Source organism: Mus caroli, chromosome 2 (assembly GCF_900094665.2).
Source record: "Mus caroli chromosome 2, CAROLI_EIJ_v1.1, whole genome shotgun sequence".
In the NCBI taxonomy this organism is placed as follows: Eukaryota; Metazoa; Chordata; class Mammalia; order Rodentia; family Muridae; genus Mus; species Mus caroli.
The window spans coordinates 108,883,035-108,904,777 of record NC_034571.1 but is presented as its reverse complement, the minus strand read 5'-3'; the positions used below and the strand labels follow the sequence as shown (position 1 = coordinate 108,904,777).

At 41.6% G+C, this 21,743-nt stretch overlaps 1 protein-coding gene across 12 annotated transcripts in view; it reads left to right on the top strand.

Annotated features, from left to right (window-relative positions):
* The window catches only part of Meis2 (Meis homeobox 2), a 209,316-nt gene that overhangs the window by 53,182 nt on the left and 134,391 nt on the right, over nt 1-21,743 (top strand). For all 12 annotated transcript variants that reach the window (XM_029472969.1, XM_021181282.2, XM_029472978.1 and 9 more), the window contains one exon: nt 13,432-13,577. In XM_029472969.1, the coding sequence (XP_029328829.1) occupies nt 13,432-13,577 (146 nt within the window). The remainder of the gene's footprint in view (nt 1-13,431; nt 13,578-21,743) is intronic.

Here is a 21,743-nt window from a genome sequence, read left to right as displayed (position 1 = left end):
TAATGCCTTTGAAACTTATGACAGACCAACCTTAAGAACAATCTTGAACTTTGAGAGACTTAATATTCGTGATGGATTCTGTTATCAAACTTTAAATATAAACCTAGAAAGTTCATATCCAAAGATTCATTTATTTGATTAGTAAATTCAGTATCTAGGTAATAGGAGTGGGGTGTGTGTGTGTGTGTGTGTGTGGTGTGTGGTGTGTGTCGTGTATCTCTGTAACTTTTCTGGGATTACTTTTGGTTCAAGTTTTGGAAAAGGAAATAGCTTAGCCTAGAATTGCATTATGATGTGATACAATTGAGCATAAGAAGGATTAATTTTAGCAATAAATTTCATCTATTTTTAGTAATGCATATCTTTATAGTGTAAACAATATAAACCCTATATACCAAGTGCTTCAAGTACATATGCTATCCATATGTAAGGTGTTATGATATCACTAGTTAGGGGCATTAAAATCACATTTTTGCGAATCAATTTGGAAGAAAACTACAGATATATTCTAATTCAACTCCTAACTAGGCTTGTGTGTGCCTTTCAGCGTGCTCCGTGGTATTGGGAGGGATGGGGAACTCTTTTCATTATTTGTTCACTTTTTTGAGATGTCCTTTACATAGTAACAAATTACCCACACAAGGGTACGCCTATTATTCCTTAGGATATATATTCCTACTATCACACAACCATCGAAATGGTTAATTTTAGAATATTTTACCACTCCAAAATGAATTCCACACCAATTAGCAGTGATTTCCCATCTAAAGTACTTTTAAGAGGCCCCGTGTCTGTGTTTCTTTAGTACACAGGCTGTGTGCAGATGAAGCAACTTGTGATATCTCAGATTATTCTTATTAAGCAGATTAATTATTTATTTCCCCAGAGTTAGTACATAAATACCATGTATATTCATTTGCATGACATTATAAATCATATCTGCTTGTTCTCAAATCATGACACTGGACTTTTAAAACACCAAGCTGAAATGGGGTGTCTAAGTGCATAATTACTTCCTTTAAAATGTTAATGATTTAACTTAGACATTTCTTAAACAGAAAGTTAGAGTTCTACTGGGAAACCCTGATGTGCTAATATTCTTCAAAAGAAAAAAGAAGCTATACTTTCCTAATAATGAATAGGCTTTAAGCTTGGCATTAGTTTTTAAAAAGTAATCAGTTAATCAAGTGTGGAATGGAAAGCCTGTATTCTCAGCACTTAGCAGACCAAGGGAGGATTACAAGTTTGAGGCCGTTCAAGGATATACTGGGAGACCTGTTATATTAAATAAATAAATAAATAAATAAATAAATAAATAAATAAGGGAGTGGAGAGATGTTTCCGTAAGTTAAGAGTGCTTGTGGCTGTTGCATAGGATCCAGGTTTGGTTCCCAGAATCCATATTAGCAGCTCACAGTTACCTATATCTCCAGTTTTAGGGGCTCCACCCAGCCTCATATACATACATACATGCACACAGACACATAAATAAAATTTAAAACAAACAAATAAATAAAAATACCCAAACTAACTACCATCTTCATAATGCCATTTTTTTCCCCTACATGCAGCCATGATGGCCTCCTGAGAGTCTCCTCCAGGAGCTGTTGATTGACATCTCAATGAAGTTGTCTTAGGAAATAGTTTTAAAAAGATGGCTGGCTTTGCTCTTGACACAAAGGCTTGTTGTAGAAGTTTGGGTGTATTATTTAATAATACTAACTTCAAGGTTGTACTTTTATGAAATGGCCTATTATTTTCACTTTATAGTAACAGGTATAAAGTAGAGATAATGTTTTAAAAGTCTTTTGTGGGTCTCCTTGAACTGATATCTGCTGTTATGCAGTCAGAGAGAAACATAAACTTAAGAATCCAAACTCATCAGCTGTCTTATATTATAAAAAAAACTGTCCCCATTTCTTTTTTTTTCTATAGCAAATACAACAGTGAAGCAAAGACCTCTAAAAAAGAAGTGTAATAACTTCTGCTACAATTAAATTTGCTTTTAAATTGTTTCAACAAATTGTATTATTGGTGGATAATATTTAATTGAATACTGTGGTATGCCAAAACTGACAGTATGATCCAAAATTCCGTGGTTATACTGTAACATGCACTCTCGGTACAGTAAATACAAACTGGAAGCAGAATAATCATGGTCTCATGTCAGTAAGAAACTGTTTACAGTTTATTGTATAGCAGAGTGTTTTCTTAGGTAGGGAATGCTTCTTGTAAATATAAAGGCCATATCTTTTCATGAAAGACCTGTTGATTCCAAGATGTTAGCCAGCTATCTTTACTAAAACACTTTAGAATGCTAAATATAGTCCACTTCAGTTAAATATGGATGTTTTAAAAAAGAAAATCCCAGTTAGTCTGCAACAGAAGGACATTTTGTGTGACAATATTTTGCATGATTAAAAATTTAAACAGAATAACAGCTATTTATATTTACAGTTACATGTGAGTAATTACTAAAGCAGACAAAATACTTAGAGCATAATTTAATAATGTTTTCCTCTAGCAAAGGTGCCAAAATTGTTATTTGCATAATTTTCACAATTTGTACTGAAACAGCTAAGGGAAACTGGGAAGCCATGCCTCCTCAGCCCCCTTTTCTTCTTCCTTGGGAAATAGGGGAGGAGATTCATGGGTCATAGCATCTCATTTTTGCACAATTTTTCATAAACACCAAACCCCTCATGTCAAAGCCTCAGGTGAAGGAGACAAGATCCATTCATACTTTCCCTTTTGGGGTCTTTTTCAATGGTCAGTCCCAGCTCAACTTCAAGGCTCCTAATTATAACATTTACCAGTTCAAAGATTAACCTCGGAGAGGGGCATTCTGGGCTGGTGGTAACTTGATCAGCTTGGTCCTCTGTGGGTCCCTTGCTCTGGCTCTTTGTATCACAGGAGGGAGATGGTATCTGGCACATTCCTAGGATGACTGGAAGATAGCAGCCTCTGCATTTAGGGCTGAAAGATTGTGAACTCTGTTAGCTGAAATGCCACGCTGGGGAAGCCAGGCAGACATTAAAGCAGCTTCAGCCGGAGGTAGTGCAGCGCAAGTAGAGTCAAATTCGAGAGCTGGGACCCGAGTGGACATTTGTCCCTGCTTCCTACCTTAATAAAAGCTGAGAGTTAACTGTGGAAAAGGGCATTTGAGAGGTCACTAAAAATGAAGCATGGGAGTGCCCAGAAGGGCTTTATTGTGATGACTGTGAATAAGTCCTGAAGGTTCTTGGTACATTCCTATGTACTTATCAGGTAACACAACAAGTACGTGCTTTTAGCCTACATCACAGAGATTCTGCTGAGCTGTAATGGCAGAGGAGCATGCATCCCACTGGATTCAGCCAGTATTCTCTAAAGCTTTCTGTGGGAGATTTAGGAGAATAAACATTCTTTCGTAAGTTAGTCTAACATTCGTAACTGAGCTGTCTATATGAGCGCACGCAGGCGCGTGTGCACACACACACATACACATTCTCTCTCTCTCACACACACACACACACACACACTCATGCACCCCACATCTATATATTCCAGAGAAGAATGAATGAAATGTATATATATATATATATATATATATATATATATATATATATATATATATACACACACACACACACATATATACTTCAAATGAGAATAACCAAATGAAGTGGAGAATAGACCAAACATCTTGCCAGCTTCCCTTCACTTCTGCTATAAAGGATTAGGAGTTTCAGTCAATAAACAAAGCCCTTTTATGGCTCCTAGCGGGTAAATTGAGGGGACTGATTTGGTCAAGGACCAGTACGAGGATGTTTCTGTTCAACAGCTAACAGGATTCAACATGCTATGGAAAATACAGGCATGCAAAACTATACTCCGACACTCACGTTGCCAGCTAAAGCCTAAAACACAGCCACATTTACATATGTGTCCATCTGTCTGTTTTTACACTTTATTTTTCCAACCAGTGGGTGAAGTGGTTTTCATCCAAGCTGCAGTCTGATTTTTTTTCCCTCACCCACCATTTCTCATTCTATCCTATAGATGCATATTTTAAAGTGTGTGCTATTTGTCTCTGGACAAGCATTTGCATAGACCTTGCAGGGACCTGCCCTTTCCTCTGGGAAGTTGAGCCACCTCTGTGGATCTGTTCACTCTGCAGCTGCCCTCACCAGCTAGAGTATCTCAGGATGTCTCCTGAGCAGTCCATAGACCCGGGGGTCTCATCCTGTGCCCCCACGTCTGGCCTGAGCCATGCTGCCACAGTCACAATCCGGAGCGAGCCAGCGGGGTGAATGGAAGTGCTTTGGCTCTCTACAGTGGAGAGCCTGCGTAAATCCTGTGTAAATAGAGAGAGGACAACAAAGCCTGCGCCCCCGCGGCTCGGAGCTTCTCGAGCCATTTGGGGCTGAATTTGCTAAATGCTGCTTATACCGCCTGAGAAGTTGAAGAGAAAGGACCATAAAATCCCCTCTCTTTCTTTCCCTTTCTGTTTGTCCCCCCCCCCCCAAGGGGGGAGGCGGGAGGGGAGGGTGTTCAGGACCAGGGAAGCCGAGGTAAGCCTATGAAGGCTTGTTTTTTCAGTGCTCTTTTGAGTGTGAAAAAGGTGGCCTGGGTCACTGTCCCCTCTTTAATGTCGGAAAACCCACACAGTTAGTAAATGTTGCATGTAAACGAAAGCGTTCATTCCCTTCTGCTTCCTTCCTTGCTGGTGGACCGTGAACTAGTCACTTGAAAAAAAAATCACAGAAAATGTTCACTTGAACATGTCCAGCCGGCTAAGCCCAGCAGGAGAGTAAGAGAGATCGGTGATCAGTCGCTCCCTGCTGCCCTGGCTTTCCCTGAATTTCTGGCTGTACTCACCACCCCCAACTGTACTGATGTGAAGAAAAAAAAAATAATAAATTGCTTGTGGACTAACGTTGACTTTGCTGATAGTTCTTGGAGAGCAGCTTTTGCAAGGCTATATTCCGAGATAGAAGCAGACGGAGCTTCCCCTCCTCTTCTTCCTTCTTATTTGAAATCTTGGTACTGTTTTCTCAGTGGGAGGCCCTAAATTAAACTCCTAGAAAGACCCCCACCCAACCGGCAAGAAAATATCTTTTGACAGTTAGTACATTTTAATCCTGTTTTCTAAGTACTATATTGAGAGGGAAAAGGAGTCAGGAAAGGATAGAACATTCTACAGTCTACAAAATCCCGATCCCGTGTGGCATTCACAGGGCTTCGGGGTATTTACTTTTTAGCCACACTGCTCTATTACCCCACAGTGATGTGCCTCCCTTGCTGCTAGCACCTCTCTTTCCATTGGAATAGGGGCAGGTGTGAGATGGGGGGGCACCAGCTTCTCTACAGACAATCCATGTCATGTGTCCTAGCATACACACTCTCTAGGAAGGACCAAGCATAGATATACACTGAACCAGTACCCCACCAGGGCAGGGACAGTGGAGTGGGGAGCCCCAGGGTCACTGAAACCCTTTCATGAGCGTTATTCTTTCAAACGGGGTGTCCTCATCTCAGATCTGGTGGGGTTTGCTGCTAGTGCTTGGGGCAAGAGGAGAGTAGAGCAGAGGCTCCCTCTCAGACACTGCCTTTGTGAGAACAGAATTGAAAACAGAAGTAAGAAGAAATTGCTGATTAAGTCAAAACACAGAACCCAACGCTGGGACAGGACTTAGGAGCACCTCTAAAAAAGAGACCCCTCTTTCGCTAGGACTTGGAAGCTGAATAGGAACTTGCTAGCAAAGAGTAGAAAGTTGGAGTGGGGATAAAAATGAAGAGAAAGAGCACACCAAAGCAGCAGGACAGAGTAAAGGGTTAGCATCTTCAATGGTGCCTTGAAAATGTAGCCTTATAGATACTCTTGTTTTGGGGAAGATATGCACCTAATTATTTCTCGGCTCAGGTTTCTCTCTCTTTTTGTGTTATTAAGGAATTGTGTGTATTTATTATGTTGAGAGAGATAAATGGCCATGCCATCCAGTTCTTGTAGAGGTCAGACTGTGGGAATTACTTCTCTCCTTTTATGCTCTGAGTTTCATGGATCAAACACTGGATGTCAGACTTAGTGCTAGGTGTCTGTTCCTAATGGCCATCTTGCCAGCTCTTGAGTTTGTGTCTAAATTCATTGCCACACAATCTCTATCTGTAGTATAACGACAAATGAGTACCCTAGGCCGGTGTCCTGGAATTGAATTCTTCAGGGTCGAGGGATAATCCAGACTCTAGCTTCACCATCCTATCTTCTTGCTATTCCAGCAGAGCATAAGGGTAGGGGTGGAGGATGGACCATGGGCTTTGAAGGTCAAATGCTTGTATCAGTCACTTTCTGTGGTTTCTGACAAATGACTTAATTTCTTTGAGTCTTGGTTTTTCTCTCTGTAAAATAGAATAGATAACAGTAATGTGTCCATTCTTTCTTCCCTCTCCCCCCCTTTTTTGGGTGAGGATTAATTATGATTACAACATTGTGAGTACAAATAAAGATAAAAGTGTGGGGCTGAAGATAGTGAAAGTGAGAAGTGTTGGTGAATGGGGGGGGGGCATTGTGTATTGTCTGTCACAAGATACCAACATTGAAAACTCCTGCTGAAAAGAAATGTTTTGGGACTGTGTAAATGTGTGTATGCTCATTCAGTGGTCTGTGCCTACCTACAAAAAACAGTTCATCTACAAATACTCTGGCGCTTTCATACAAATTGCACCACTTTATAAGTGTTTATATAGACACAAGTACACATGCACACCTATGTATCTGTTTATAGTCACATATATCGTACATCAGCATCTGTGCTTACAAATGCATGTGAATGCTAGAAATGAGATGGTTGGAAGTCATTTATATCCATTTATCTGTTTGTTTTTTTGTCTATGTTATATAACAAAAATCTGTTACTGACCTTGCCAGGGTCTCCAGCTAGCCCTGAAAACTTAATTACAAAAATTCCAACTCTAGCCAGGTGGCACACATCTTTAGCCCCAGTATTTGGGAGACAGTGGCAAGTGGATCTGTGAGTTCAAGGCCAGCCTGGTCTACATAGTGAGTTATAGAACAGCCAGAGCTATACAGAGAAATGGTGTTTCATAAAACCAATAACAACCAACCAACTATAATCAAATTTCTGACTCTACATTGATTGTATGTGAAGCCTTCTCAGGCCTTGGTTGGCTTGCAAAGAAAAATATGCCCGCTTTCATTTTTGGCTAAAGTGGACCAACACTATTACTATTCCAGCTGTTTTGCCCTAAATTAATCCTTCTTCAAGATTTAGGCCCTTTTTTTGTAACCTTGGGCCTTCTTCGATGTGTGGTTGACAAGAGGGCTTAGATAAACTAACAGAGAAGTAAAAGCCAGTTCACAGTTTATGAGAAAGCCTGTAGTTAGCAGAGTGGACTTGGAGAAGTTAGGGATAGAATTAGATTTATTCTTGACCATAGAGAGCTTTGGAATCTTGGGCAAGGAGGTGATCTCATTGCATCAATGTTCCCTGGAAATCAGTTTGTGTTTTAAGGCATTGGGAAAGGAAACCATGAGAATTCTTCATTCCTGTGGTGTTAGATGCATTCTAATATATCACTGTGATTATTATGTCTTTTCTCCAAACTTTTCAATGGATATCTCATAAAAACCGACTTTAAGCCAAAGGAAACTGTGCAATATGCAAATGAAGGGAAGTGTGCATATTGCTTGAGTGGTTTTTATGACCAAGGATTTTAGGGATCACATTTTCTGATGGAGTGTTATCGAATGATCCTGTCGTGGGGTGCCCAGGTCTGGCTTCATTCACTGAACACCTATCAATGGATATGGACTTTGGCTTTTCTGGAATATTCAGTATTCCTCAGGATTCCGCAACCTGAGCCTCAGCTACTCACATTGCTCACCTAGACAGGTGCCTCTGTATCTACTAGGCAGAGCAATGCCTGTGCGCTGAGAATACTTAGCTCAGCCCTGACAAGAATATAGGATTTCCTTTAGAGCATAGATGTAAATCCAGCCAGAGATGTTCTCATAATACATCAGAGTCTTAAACCAGCAGAAGGATGCAGAGATTAGAGGAGGCCTCCAGACAAAAACAGTGGTAGCAGCCTAAGGGGATATTCTCAGAGCTATGCAGCTGAAGTGCGCTTCTTAGAGCTCATACTGATGGGCTCCACAAAGAGTACTTCCTATCACTAGGTCTTGGGTGCATCTGGGATCTGCCTGTTTCTTAGCTGACACCTAAGCTGATGCACTTCAATTGAGGAGTCAGTATTACAGTTGTTTAACAGGAACATGAGATGATCATGGGAGCAGCCAGGATCCAGAGCAGACCAAAAACCCACTCTAATCTCTGCAGAAGGCCCACATACAGTCACAGTTATTCTCCAAATCACTCCCCCCTAATTGTGCAGTAGTAGAGTACTCTTCCTGGGGTACATTTAATTTCAAGTCAGGGTATTCAAAGAAGTGCCCTGTGCCAGTGATTTGAGAAGATTGCTCAGTGAGAAAAGGGCTTACTGAATGAACATGAAGACCCAAGTTTGTGTTTCTAGCACCCACATAAAAAACGGGACACACGTCTGCATCTCAATGATAAGGAGGCAGCAGGCAGAGGCAGGATGTCCCTGTGGCTTGTTGACCATCCAGTTACCAAAGCTCCAGATTCCAGATGCAGTCAATGACCCTATATTAAGACTGTGTATGGTGGAGGGCTGGTGAGATGGCTCAGTGTGTGAGAGAGCTGCCCGGCGAACATGTAGACCTGAGTTAGGATCCTCAGAAGCTGTATACAAAGGTAGGGATGGCTGTGGCTGCCTGTCATCTGTGTACTGTGGAGGGCAAGGACAGAAGGCTTACTGGGGCTTGTTAGGCACCAGACTGGCTCCAGGTTCTGTGGGAGTCAGAGAATAATAGTGTAGGACACCCAAGTCCCTCTCTGCACAACAGATATCCTTGTATGGATGTGTGCACTCCCACCACACATGCACATACTTCCTGCCTCGACCCATGCAGACACATGCATGTACATTCACTCTCTCTCTCTCTCTCTCTCTCTCTCTCTCTCTCTCTCTCTCTCTCNCTCACACACACACACACACACACACACACACACACACACACACACACACACGGAAATAAAATTAAACTAGCTTTAAGGTGGCTCAGTGGGTAAAGAAACTTGCCATATAATCCAACAACCCAAGTTTGATACCTGGAGACCATGTGGTAGAAGGAGAGAGCTGACCCTTACATGTGACTCCTACATGCACACCACAACACATGCAAGCAGAGAATCAATGCCAACCTTTATGCATAAGCAAACCCCCCAAACTTGTTGTAAATGCACTGTCTTGAGCCCAGGATATTTTGATTCAAAGAATCTAGAATGAAGCTTTGAGATCTCCACCCTCAGCAATCTCCCTCACGGTCTGGTTTACTCAAAGTCTATGCACCCACTGGCCTTGGGTATTCCTTCCCATGTTTATAAATATTATGTCTTACTAATGTATACCCAATCTGAATATCTTACACAAAATTATATCTTCACCTTGGTCAAAGGGTTAGTAACTCTCAAATGGAAATAGACAGCATTTTAAAAAGTTTTTTCCTCATCATCAGAGATGAGTATTTGGTAGCTATAGTCACTCATATAGGCCCTAGGAGCACTAAGGTCTCTTTCTCAAGGAATGATGTTCTTGGAGTGTTTAGAAGTAAGTGTGTGCATGCAAGCAATTTATCAGCCATGAAGAATAGCCCTTAGGTACTCTGTGGGGCCAGTTCCCCCCATGTGACCATTGTCAGAGAGAGGAAAGAGCTTTGAGTAAGTCCTTCAGTCATTTGCCTTGCCAGCAATGGTCCTTTTGTTGTAGTTGTGCACCTAGGCGGGACATAAATAAGGAAGAGACAATTCTTTTTCTGGAGGCTGCTACAGTACTGAATGGTAACTTCAGGGGTCGATGTGTGCACTCTCCAGGATCCCACCTCCTCTAGCACACCCATTGTGCTGGTGTAGACATCCTCTTCAGTACACTAACTAGATTAATTCACAGCCTTGAAACAAGAAGGCAATATCCAATGTTAACAGGGGCTTAGCTCCAGCAGAGGCCTGCACACATTTAGTTTAGCTTTAGAGCACACAGTTGCCTTTCAAACATTTTCTTTATTTTGCTCTTAGCTCTTGGTACTTGACTTGGTTCATAGTCCACAGGGGGAAAAACTGATGGTATTTATTGTCTTCGGGAAAGAAGAATTCCTCCTTTTGTAGAGATATAAACACTAGCATCAATGTCTTCTATCCATGTACATTATGAAATGGTCAAACTTAATAAAAAAGTGTCCTGTTGAGTATCTACACATTAATATAAAACCAGACGTGTTTTTGTTTATAATTATTTATGACACCGATCTAAATTCAAGTATTTCATAACATTTTTATGAAATGGACTGCTTTCTATTAAAATTCATGTAATGCTTCTCCTCCTCCAATTTAAGTCAGTCATCAAAGCAAGCTCATGCTAGCAACAGTTTTTTTTTTTCCTGGAACTAAACATAGTGAATCATATAGTCTGAGGGTGTTATCAGCCCCTTTCCTTTTAAACAAGAGAAAAGGCCCCGCAGAGTCACCACCTCTCGTTTTTTTAAGGTCATTGATTGGGTTCAAAAGGCAAATGCCTTTCTTCGTTGAACTTCCTTCAATTAAGCCATTAACCTTTTGCAATAAGTGTATTCAAAAATCTATCAAAGAAAGCTAAATGAGATTTTAACAAAATCCTGACAATTTCAGCTTAAACATATACACAGAAACCATATGTGCTTAGGAAGAAATATATACACACAGGCATTGTTTACAGAGTGTGTTTTTCTATTTGGAAGACAGTGAAAGAAGAGTTATTCCATACATAATCTGAAACGTGCGTTCAGAGAGTCACAGAGACGGCACAGTCAGAGACAAAGATATCTCTATCCACAGTGTGGGGACAGACAGACCGACTGACTTCAAACTTGGACTTGCAATGTGAATTTTTTTCCCCTCATCTCTGGGTACTGCTTTTCGAATATGCCTCAGGCTACAGAACAGCACCTCAGATCCCCAAGGCCCACTGCCTGGCTCCTAATAGCCGCTCTCCATCTGTGTCACATGAGCAGCTGATGAGATCGCTCCAGTGTCTGTATTTTGGAGAGCACATCCACCCAGGTGAAAAAGCTGGGGTTGCCAAGGAGCAGTCAGAAGCCATTAGTGTAGGGGAGAATTTGCCTTGCAGCAGTTCCTTGGCACAGTGGAAAGTGTGTGCACATGTCTCCATGCAGGCTTGGGCATGTGTGTGCTTGAGTGTGTGTGTGTGTGTGTGTGTGTGTGTGTGTGTGTGTGTGTGTGTGCGTGCATGCAACTCCCAGTTAGATGTACATGGCTGTGCTAGGAAGGTCAACAGATAGAGATTAGATTCTATATATCCACTATTCAAAAGCCAAAGGATTTTTCCTTTTCCTGCCCACATATTCATTCTTTGACTATTGGCTGGGGGGTGGGGGTGGAGGATGGAGAATCTCCTGCACTGTGTGCATGTGTCCCTCCTCTGTCTATGTCTCTGTTTATCTGTCTCTGTCCCTGTCTCTGTCTTTCTCTCCCCTTCTGTGGTGCGCTCTCTCTCTCTCTCTCTCTCTCTCTCTCTCTCTCTCTCTCTCTCTCTCATAACAGAAGGCAAAGAAAAAGAGAACAGCAACTTGGGGGTCATGCTCTACTGTTTGGGCAGATGGAAGGGAGCTGCTTTGCCTTGGGGCAGGGTGGCTGTAACGAAGTGGCCTGTCAGTCTGTAAATAGTGAGGGTCATCCCTTCCATGTGATGGAGGGGATCGCATTGCAGTGAAAATGGAAATGTCAATAAAATTAATCTGCTAGCTCTTTGCTGTGGTTTTTCTGCTACTCTGGTCAAAGAAGGTTGAGAGTTTTTTTTTTTTTTTTTTTTTTTTTTTTTTTTTTCTCAGTGAGATAGCGAAAGGAACAGGTACCAGGAAGGCCATGAGGCAGGCTCAGAAGTTCTAAGGCCAGTACTCCAGTGGGCAGGAAGTCTGGGTGGAACACCATTTGGGAGGAGGGAGGAGGGCTGGGGATTTGCTGGTGGATCTGCTGCATTCCTCCGGCAGCTACAGAGTGCCCAGCTCAGGCTACATTGAGCACACAGTTTATTGTTTTAGGCTTTCTTGGACAAGGTTTTTACTTAGCGTGGGATTTATGGCATTTACTGCTAATGAATGTCTATTCTTAAATTACAAAAAAACCCATCTCAGCGCAATTCCCAGATGTCCTTCCAGGACCCCAGCTTCTTAAACACCAGCAGGGAGCATAAACTCTCCACTTCTCTGTTTTCCTCTTTCGTGTGGCTTCAGGCTAATGATGTGCAAGGAAAACACAGCCATCTATAAAGCCCCAGTGCTGTCCCCGTATTCTTCATTTATTTTGCATTTGATTATGCCACAAGTCGGATCTTGTTTCTTTCCTTTTTTTAAAGTTATTAGTTCAAATATTAATGTAGGGATATGGCATATATTGCTACTCTTGATTGATGCCTTCCCAAAAACAGGAAGACGTGCTCGTATGAATTTTAAGAAAGTAGGGGTCCTGCAATGCCTTGCCAGAAGAGTTTCAGATACATAATTTAGATGCCCTCCAGGCAGGCTTTCAAGGCATTTTTGCCGGAGGGCAAGAAAAAATAACTCTGACTGTTAAAAGTAAATGATTTTTGCTAATGCACAATTAATGCCAGAGAAAAAGCACAGAAGAGAAAGATGTTGATAAGAAGTTCTGATTAAGTGAGCACCCTACCTTGATGTGTGTCTTTTTGTCTGCCCCTGCTGCCCCCCCCCTCACAAGGATAATGATCAGTGGTGCAGAGAGCTAAAAAGTTTTCATGTCATGCAAATGCGGAACTCTGGGTCATAGGAGGAGCATGTGTATGTGTGAGTTTAGGAGGTGACAGTTCTGGGAGGAGCTGAGCAGGCAGTGCGTTATGTGCAATCAACAGTGACACAGCTACTGTCACCTATGCAGGCAGCCTAGAATATATAGACTACAGAACATTTAACTTGATTACCCGGCAGTCTGTGCTCACTATGGGCATGGGGATGTGTTTCTACCAAATGGGCTTTCTCGTAGTGGTTTGCCCACACTGGATTCCATAATTGACAAAGAGCTACCGCTCTGTGTCAAGTACACAATTATAATTGAATTAATGATATGGGCGAGTGTGAGACACACAAAATTAACATTTGAAGAGGCCTGGCTTAATTTTGTCTTTTACATATTTGTGTCTCCAATTATACTTTAATGAAAGAGAATATACCCCCTTAATGGATTTCTTTCAGAGAGCTCAGCTAAGCTCACCATTAGCCTGGCATTGTTGGTGGTACCCTCACTATGCTGCCTCTAATGGATCTTCATTTCTTCCTGTTAGGCGATGGATTAGACAACAGCGTAGCTTCACCTGGCACAGGTGATGATGACGATCCAGACAAGGACAAAAAACGCCAGAAGAAAAGAGGCATATTCCCCAAAGTCGCGACAAATATCATGAGAGCGTGGCTCTTCCAGCATCTCACAGTAAGTTACCATAAAAGACATTTTAAAATCACTGAAAGTTGTTTTTTTGTCCTTTTGCTAAGTTTTAGCAAATCACATGGTCTCGCAAAGGGTTAGTTTTGGTTTTCGTTTGAGTTCCGTCCTTCTGTTTTTCTTTCTCTCCTTCCTTCCTTCCTTCTTTCCTTTTTTTTTAAACAAAAAGACAAGATTGCCTGCTTTCTGTTGGGATCTGGTGACTTGTATAGCGGTCACATTTTGTCAACCATTGCCATCCAAACAGTAAACTCTAGAAAGGATCAGGGTTTTGTCTTAAGAGGCCAGCAGTAGACCTTATTCAAAATGGCCTGAGACTCTCAATAACATATATGTAAATGTTTACTGGGTTACAAGATATGAGCAACTTCGGACAATACAGTTTCAACCAGAGGAGAAGGTTGTGAAGAGCCCATGAAGTTGTTAGCACTACTGAACCTCCTGCTAACCAGCGCTGTGCTTCTCCATATGTAAACCCAGCATCTTGGCAAATGCATAACCAAGCTCAGCCCACTGTGTTGGCCTGAAAACACTGTGTGTGAATGTGTGTGTGTGTGTGTGTGAAATGAAGAAGGGTTAGAGGCATGCTAATGCCTTTGTAAGGTTGAAATTAAGAATTCTCTTTTAGCTGTTTAAGTCCATTACCTTAAAAGCTAGTCCTTTTCACTTCTGGGAAAAGATGAATATGTGCAATGGCCTTAGAGTAACAATTCGTGTCGCCATGTTTGCAGTCAGTTTAATGTGTCAGTACATACTGTTGACTCAAAGACTATCATGATGAAAAAGTGACAGAGGAACTATGCATGCTTCTATTTTCCTGTCTGTTTGGAAATTCTTGGGAAGTTTCTGAGGATGTGTCTTGGCCTACCATTGTTTCCAGGCCATTCTATCTACATGATGGCTTAGTAACAGAGGAAGTAGCCCGATGAAAGCTGAAGGTCCTCTTTGGTTATCTGACTTGTGTGTCAGCATACTGAAGGACATTAGTTACAGTGTTGTAAGTGTAGGTAGGACAAGGTCCCGCTCTTGTTCATGATGATGACTGTCAGTCTGCTCTTCTCACAGAGGGACAGAGGGCAAGGGGTGGAGTGTTGGTAGGGAGGAAAAAGTGATGGATTCATGTTTCTAAATCAGACATTTTGATGTAAGGACCTTAGTACCAAACTGAGGTGGATCGATCCAGCATGTGGTGTCTGGATCAGCTCAGGGTACCAGCAATGTTTCCCTGGTAGGGGTTTTTCTTGCCTCACAGCTATGGCCATTTCAAAGGTCAGGGCCCTGCACTGACTTGGCTCAGAGGAATTAGACGGAACATGCGTCTCTGGGCTGATTACTTAACCAAAGACAAAATAATGAGTCCTAAGCAAATACTGACTAATTGAAAGGGCTGTAAATCCATTACATATTGGTCAGGGATAATCAGGAGTATTTAATCACTTTTATCTATTCAGGAGCACTGAAGCTGCAACGGCAAAGCCCTCAACCTTGCCGTGTGCTTATTATTCTCATCATTATCAAAATTACTTCACAGCTGTTCTTTGCTACATCACCTCAGCTGGAGACTGGCTAACCTGTAAAATGTTTTTAATTTGGAAGTCTAGTGGGTGTGAGAGGAGGGCTTCCTTGTTTCCACCCCGAGGTTTGTTGGTTTAAGTAGCTGTAGGTGCTAGGAAAGAAGGGAGTTTCCTCAACAGGCAAGCTGCTTCATCCTGACCAGCTCATCTGGTTGGTTAGCTGCTTCTGGGCTCCCTTACAATTATGTCTTTCTTGGTTGAAATTAGACATTTCCACAGTTGCTTTGCAATCAAGCATCTATGTGCATGTGTTTCCAGTCTCTGCCATGAAAACCAATGTCCCTTGGTGAATGTGGCTACTCTAAACTCAGAAAGGGAAGCAGAGTCTAGATGGTCAAGTCTAGCTGTCTGAGCCACCAGTTCTACATCCTTTCCACCTGTGAAGGGGACTTTGCTCAGGTCTTTTCAGCTTTAGCAGTTGCGTAAAGACCTCAAAATGTCTGTCATCAGTACATTCAAAGTCATGATGGTGATGGGTTATGGAGAAGACAAGTCTGTCTTCCTTATCTGTCTGGAAAGCCACTGGCTTCTCTGGCCTTTCAAAATAGGGAGGGCTCCCTGCTCAATCTGTGAATAAATCTCATGGGAAGCCATCACGAGCTCTCGTTGGGTTTCTTGCTTTGACCTGTCATGGATTCATTTCTCACAATACACTGCAGCTGCCCCATCAAACACAGCAAACACCTGAACATGATCTCTCGCCACTTGCATGTCAACTGTGTTACAAACCCACCGTCTTTGTCTCGTAAGAATGTTTACCTAGTTAAGTACACAGAGACATTGTGCAGAAGTCTCTATACCACTAAAAATTTCCATGAATGCTTAGGAGGAAAGAAAAAAAAGGATCAAAAAGACATTCAGAGTCTAGGAATCAGGAGCACTTCATTTCAACTTCTGATTTCCTCTGGCAGTGTGATGCTCAGTTTAGCCCATTAAGTTATCTGGCTTTTTCTTTGCTTAATTTTTCAAATGAGAGAGCCACGTCACAGCCTCCATAGGTCTCTTGTCTGTAACTTTTGCATTTGGATTCTGCCCAGGGCCCTTCAGCAGAGCAATGCCCCCAGCCCTACAGTCACCTAGCTACTTCCTTCTCACTGCTCACTGTCTGCTTTCTGTTTCTTCTCTCCATGATCTTCTTTCACAGATTGCTTTTCTTTCATGGCTTCTTCCTGCTGGCTTTGTCTCCCATCTTTCTCTCTCTGTTTCCCTTCAGACCTTTTTTTTGCACCTCCCTTGCATCTCAGAGAAATTCTCTCTGGCTTTTACTTTGAACATGTTTTCTCTCTCCATCCACGCTTCACCCCCACCGCAGAGAGGAGGCCTAGTAACTTTGATGAGGATGGTCTTGTAAAACTTTTACTTTCCAATCTTTAATGAGCTGAAAGATTTACTCAGCTGTAATTCTGAGCTCAGAAACCAAGAATAGAGCCCCCTAACTAGCGACATGTTAATTTAGACCTCTTTTCTTACTTGCAGTAACAGGCAGAAGGGAGTCCTTGGAAATAGGGATGCCCCGGTATATTTCTCTGTCATTTAATGAATTTCAACATTCAAAGTGAAATGGTGGCTGGAACTCACTGAAAATAGATGTGGTCTAAATTATTATTTCATGTAAATTTCTTTACATGTGTGGGATTCAATGCACATTCTTCCATTATCAGTCTCTTTAACATTATTTCAAACTGGTCTGTCCCCTTTTGTGCAGTGTGACCTGTTCTTGTAGTACAATAATCCCCGATGTACCCTTTTTTCTTTCTTTCTTAAAAAAGAAGCTAATTGAATTATCTCATTATTTTAATTTGTTAAGCAAATGTATTTTGCATCTCAGGATGTGTTCTTCTAGAAGAGGGCTGCAAAGGCTTTGCCCCCTGAATGGGCCATTGGCCCATTTTGACATTCATGCATTCATTAACTATCAGAACATAAAAGAACTCTGGGTGTATTTTTTTTTCCAAACACCCAACCAGCATGAAGCAACTTCTTCCAATAAGCCACAGGGGTCTCTCTACATATGTTCTCAACTGCAAGCTATTGTCACCTATTCTGAATACCTCAAAAGGCCGAGAGGAGGGAAAAAACTCAACTCAACAAAGGCCAACTGTAGCAATTGTGAAGTCTTAGTCTCAATATGACAAAAATCATTAACCTTCCATTTTCTAGGAAGAACAAATTCCAGTATAATTGTAACAGTTGAAACAGTCTCTCAGATTCCTATGAACCAAGGTTAGGAGAAATATAATCAATTTTCTGATCATTGATTACTTTGGAGAAAATATTTAAACTAAAACCAAAGTGGAATTTTGAAAATTGAGCTGTTTGATGAATCCGTCTCTGTGCTCAGAGCCTCGCTCTTTGAATTTGTTTACTCTGACGACGAAGGATGACTCTTCAGTTTCTAGCTGCCAGTTTTCATTATGTCCTTTAAAACAGTAGCCTCTAAAATGCAAAACTTTTACCGAAAAAACAAACAAACAAACCCAGATTTCCTCTTAGAAATTCAGTTAGCAAAGCTGTTGAGCTCCTGCGATCCTCTTCCGTTTTCAGATTGCCCTGCCTGGCTTATTCACCCTAAGACAGAGGAGATGGGAGAAAGAATCTGTTAGAATACGATTGGATTTATCAAAAAGTAAACAAGGAACAAAAGAAACAAACAAATGTCCATAGGGCTATCTCAGAAAAGGATATTCTCTTTATTAACACTTGGAGACTGTAAATTATAAAGGCAAGTCTTTCATTACAACTCTGTTTTACACTACTTTAAAGATATTTAAAAAAGAGATGGCAGTAACTTGCTCCCAGGCTGACAGTTTCTAGCCAAGAAGAGGCTCCTATACACCAGGCGTTCACGTTCAAGTCAGGTTCCTGGCACCTTGCATTGTCACTGGGAGAAATACCCCTGTGAATTGTGCCTATCATGTGAATAAAAAGAGAAGGTACTCACATGCAAGGACTTGGCTTACTCATACCAGTCTCAGTCTGAGAGCCTTCTCATTAGAAAACTGGATAAAGTCTCCACATAAGAGTGTGAGACCTCCCTCAGAGATACCTGTACTGCCTTAGAAGCCAGGAACAGCATATTGGGCAGTCTTCTTGAAATGTATGTTCTGATGCTCTTTGTGGGTGTGAGAGAAAGGGCTGAAGTATATGGCTTGGTGACTCCTTATCTATTGCTAGTCATTTTATGAGATTTGGTAAAAAAAACCCTAAGGTTTGATGATAAAAGTTTGCTTTAATGTATATCGACCCATGGAGGCAATGAAGCCTAGTTATGGGGAAATACTTGCAGGTCACGTGAGAGAAACATGTTTTTTTCTTCAGTTGGTTCATGGAGACCTATTGATAGGAAGAAAGTCATCTTGAATTTTCTGTTGTAAAGCTGGACAATGATGATGCACACCTTAATCTCAGAACTCTGGGGGCAGAGGAACACAGATATCTGCGTTCCAGGACAGCGAGGTCTACACAGAGAAACCTAGTCTTGAAAAACAAAAACAATACAATACAAAACAAAAACAACAGCAACCAAAAAAGTTCTATTGTACTACACACATACACAGTGGGGGTAAAGACACAAAAATCTATTATTTTGTCTCTTAACTAGTTCTCTTAATTTTAGGTCTACATGGCTTTTCTTTTCTTTTCTTTTCTTTTTTTGAGACAGGGTTTCTCTGTGTAGCCCTGGCTATCCTGGAACTCTCTCTGTAGACCAGTCTGGCCTCGAACTCAGAAATCCGCCTGTCTCTGCCTCCCAAGTGCTAGGATTAAAGGCGTGTGCCACCACTGCCCGGCTCTTTCTTTCATTTATCTTTCTTTTACAAGCTCTTTTTTTCTTTTCTTTTCAAGACAGTGTTTTGAAAACACTAACTCTGTAGACAGGCTAGCCTTGAAGAACTCAGAGACCCACCTGCCTCTGGCTCTGACATGTTGAAATTAAAGACATGTGCCATCACAGCTGGCTTTCTTTCTAAAATGAGGGAATACCATGTCCCAATTCAGCACATTGGACTTTAAACCACAGCACAGTACTTATTATACCTTAAATATTATAACCTCTGAATCTTGTTTTCCATATCTGTATGGGGATAATTCTGGACTCTCCTAATAGTTATTACAGAGATTAAATGAGACCCATGTGTGAAAGCTCTTAAATCTGTACTTGTTTCTTATAATAAATTCTTAATATAAAATAGCAGCCGTGTGTAGTGGCACACGCCTTTAATCTCACCTCTTGGGAGGCAGAGGCAGGCTTATCTCTGTAAGTTTGAAATCAGCCTGGTCTACATAGTGAGTTCCTTTTTACACCAAGAACTACATAATAGAGAGAACCAGACTCAAAAAAGTGTGTTTGTATGTGAGAGAAAGAGAGAGAGAAAGTGAGAGAGAGCTATGATTCTCATTTGAATCTAATTGGATGCAAGAAGTCTTGACCAGTGAATGAGCCTGGTCATTGATGTTACCACATCCTTTCTTGGCACTGTATGAGTATTTATATTGTGACATATAAAGCCCAATAGGGGAGAACATGTCTCAACCCACCTTTTAAAAGCTGTGTCAGCATTTAGTGGTCTTTTATGGATGATAGCTGGTAGATAGCATCAGAAGAAGAGAGCACTGGTGCCTAGCAGAGACCACCAGACCATGCTGCTGCTGGGCCTGCTAGCATGCACCTGCAATCCCAACACTTGGGAGACAGTGGTTGGAAAATTCCTGGGCTCAAGACTAGCTTGGGTTATACAAGGTGGCCCTACCTAAAAAAATAAAAATAAAAATTAGAGTATGACTATTTGTTGATCCTTCTGTCATAGGGAGGGCAGTAGAACATTGGTCAGAATAGTTCAGAAAGCCTCCATAGTGCTTGGTCTGGTAGAGAGATGCTCATACCGTTTGGATCCTCCTCTGAGGGATTAGAACTTGTGGCTCTGTACAGTGCTTGAATCTATGCTTTGTAGGCATCATTAGGGTATGGGTTTTTCTTGTTGTTTGTTTATCCTTTAGGAAGAAACTAGTTAGTGTATGCTATCCACCCATTCATATTTTTGTACAGCGAAGACAATGCAGTCAGTGTACACACTCAAGTGTGTTGCATCAGTTTGGGTATTTTAATCTTCTGGTTGCATGCTTGGGTTTTCAACTGTTGGATGCCTCTGCTACCTTACAGCCTCAGTAGAATTACATACCTGCCCTGTTCCTCTTTACCAAAGCGTTTCTTCTTGTTCTTTTTGTACACCTATACCAGTGACCATAGCATGACAGTTTCGATTACTATACATTTCTTTAAGAACCTAGAGTTATTAATAGAAGCAAAGGTTCTTGGACATTGGTTATTTCAACTTGGGAAAGTAGCCACTTCATGATTCTAAGACTGGTCTACTTAATACTAACAGCTGTGGGTCAAATTAATTCCAAATAAGAAATGTTGGCCTTGCTTACACAGAGAGACACATGAGACAGTCTTTTCATACTCAGAGAGGCAAATGTGCGCTGAATACAAGCAGAACTCCCTGGCAAAATACTCACAGAAATAGGTGTATGCAGAAAACACAGCTGAAAAGCAACAGCAGAGAGTGAGGTCTTTACTATCGTGCAGGCCTGTGAGGCTGCCCCTCGCCTTTGCCTCTGCATTGTTTTTCTACTTGCCAGGAGAAAACATCTGTGAGTTATTTGAAGGGAACCTTATACTGGAGATCGCCTGAATTGGTGTCATCTCTGTTTAATTTCAGGAAATGATGTCACAATGCATTAAATACCATTGCTGGGTGATTTATTTTTCGTGGACATGCTGTCCTAAGCATTCCTCTTCTCTTGCAGTGTTTCCAATTAACTGTAAGCTTGAATGTTCTTCCTATTTTATAATGATTTTGAGGGGTAGGGGCGGGAGGCTGGGGGTGGGAAGAGGAGTAATTTCAGAGGTTGCTGAGGTTCAGAGCTAATGACACATCTATCATGTCCTTATTGGGACAGGAGGGTCCTGAGCGAGCATCAGGGCTGTGATCACAGTGGCAAGCTGGGACAGTCTTGGTTGATTTCAAAGAATGTCTGGGAAAGAAAGCCTGAAGGCTCTGGTGCTGTTTAGAGAACCTTTAGATAATTCTATTAGCAACCAGAGTACTGGAGTTTCTGTCGCTCAAAGTCTCTGTGCACTCCCTTCTTCAGGGAAGAATGGAGGACACAAGTCAATTCTGTGTGCCATCTGTCGTCGTTTTTACAATTTCTCAAATTAAAGAGACAGGCCAAAAATTTAATGTTGTGTTAAATCTTAGAAACTCCTCTGGAAGAAAAGCCAAATTGGCCATGCCTCTTGAAGGGGCAACTGCACGTTGTGGCCTCTCAGTTGTCCTGATTTAGTGTTTAGAATAGGGAGACCTGGCCTTCTGTATGGAGAAACTCAGGCATTATTGTGGATGTGGCCATCTTGCCTCTGTTCATGTGGTTCTGGATGCAACTTGTTACAGCAGCTTCTTAGGTAAGTGATAAGATAATGTTGTCTCCTTATCAAATGGTTTCAAGGCATAAAAAGATGTTTTGGCTGTTGCTTTGTTTTCTATTTTTGAGACATGGTTTCTCTGAGTAGTCCTGGCTG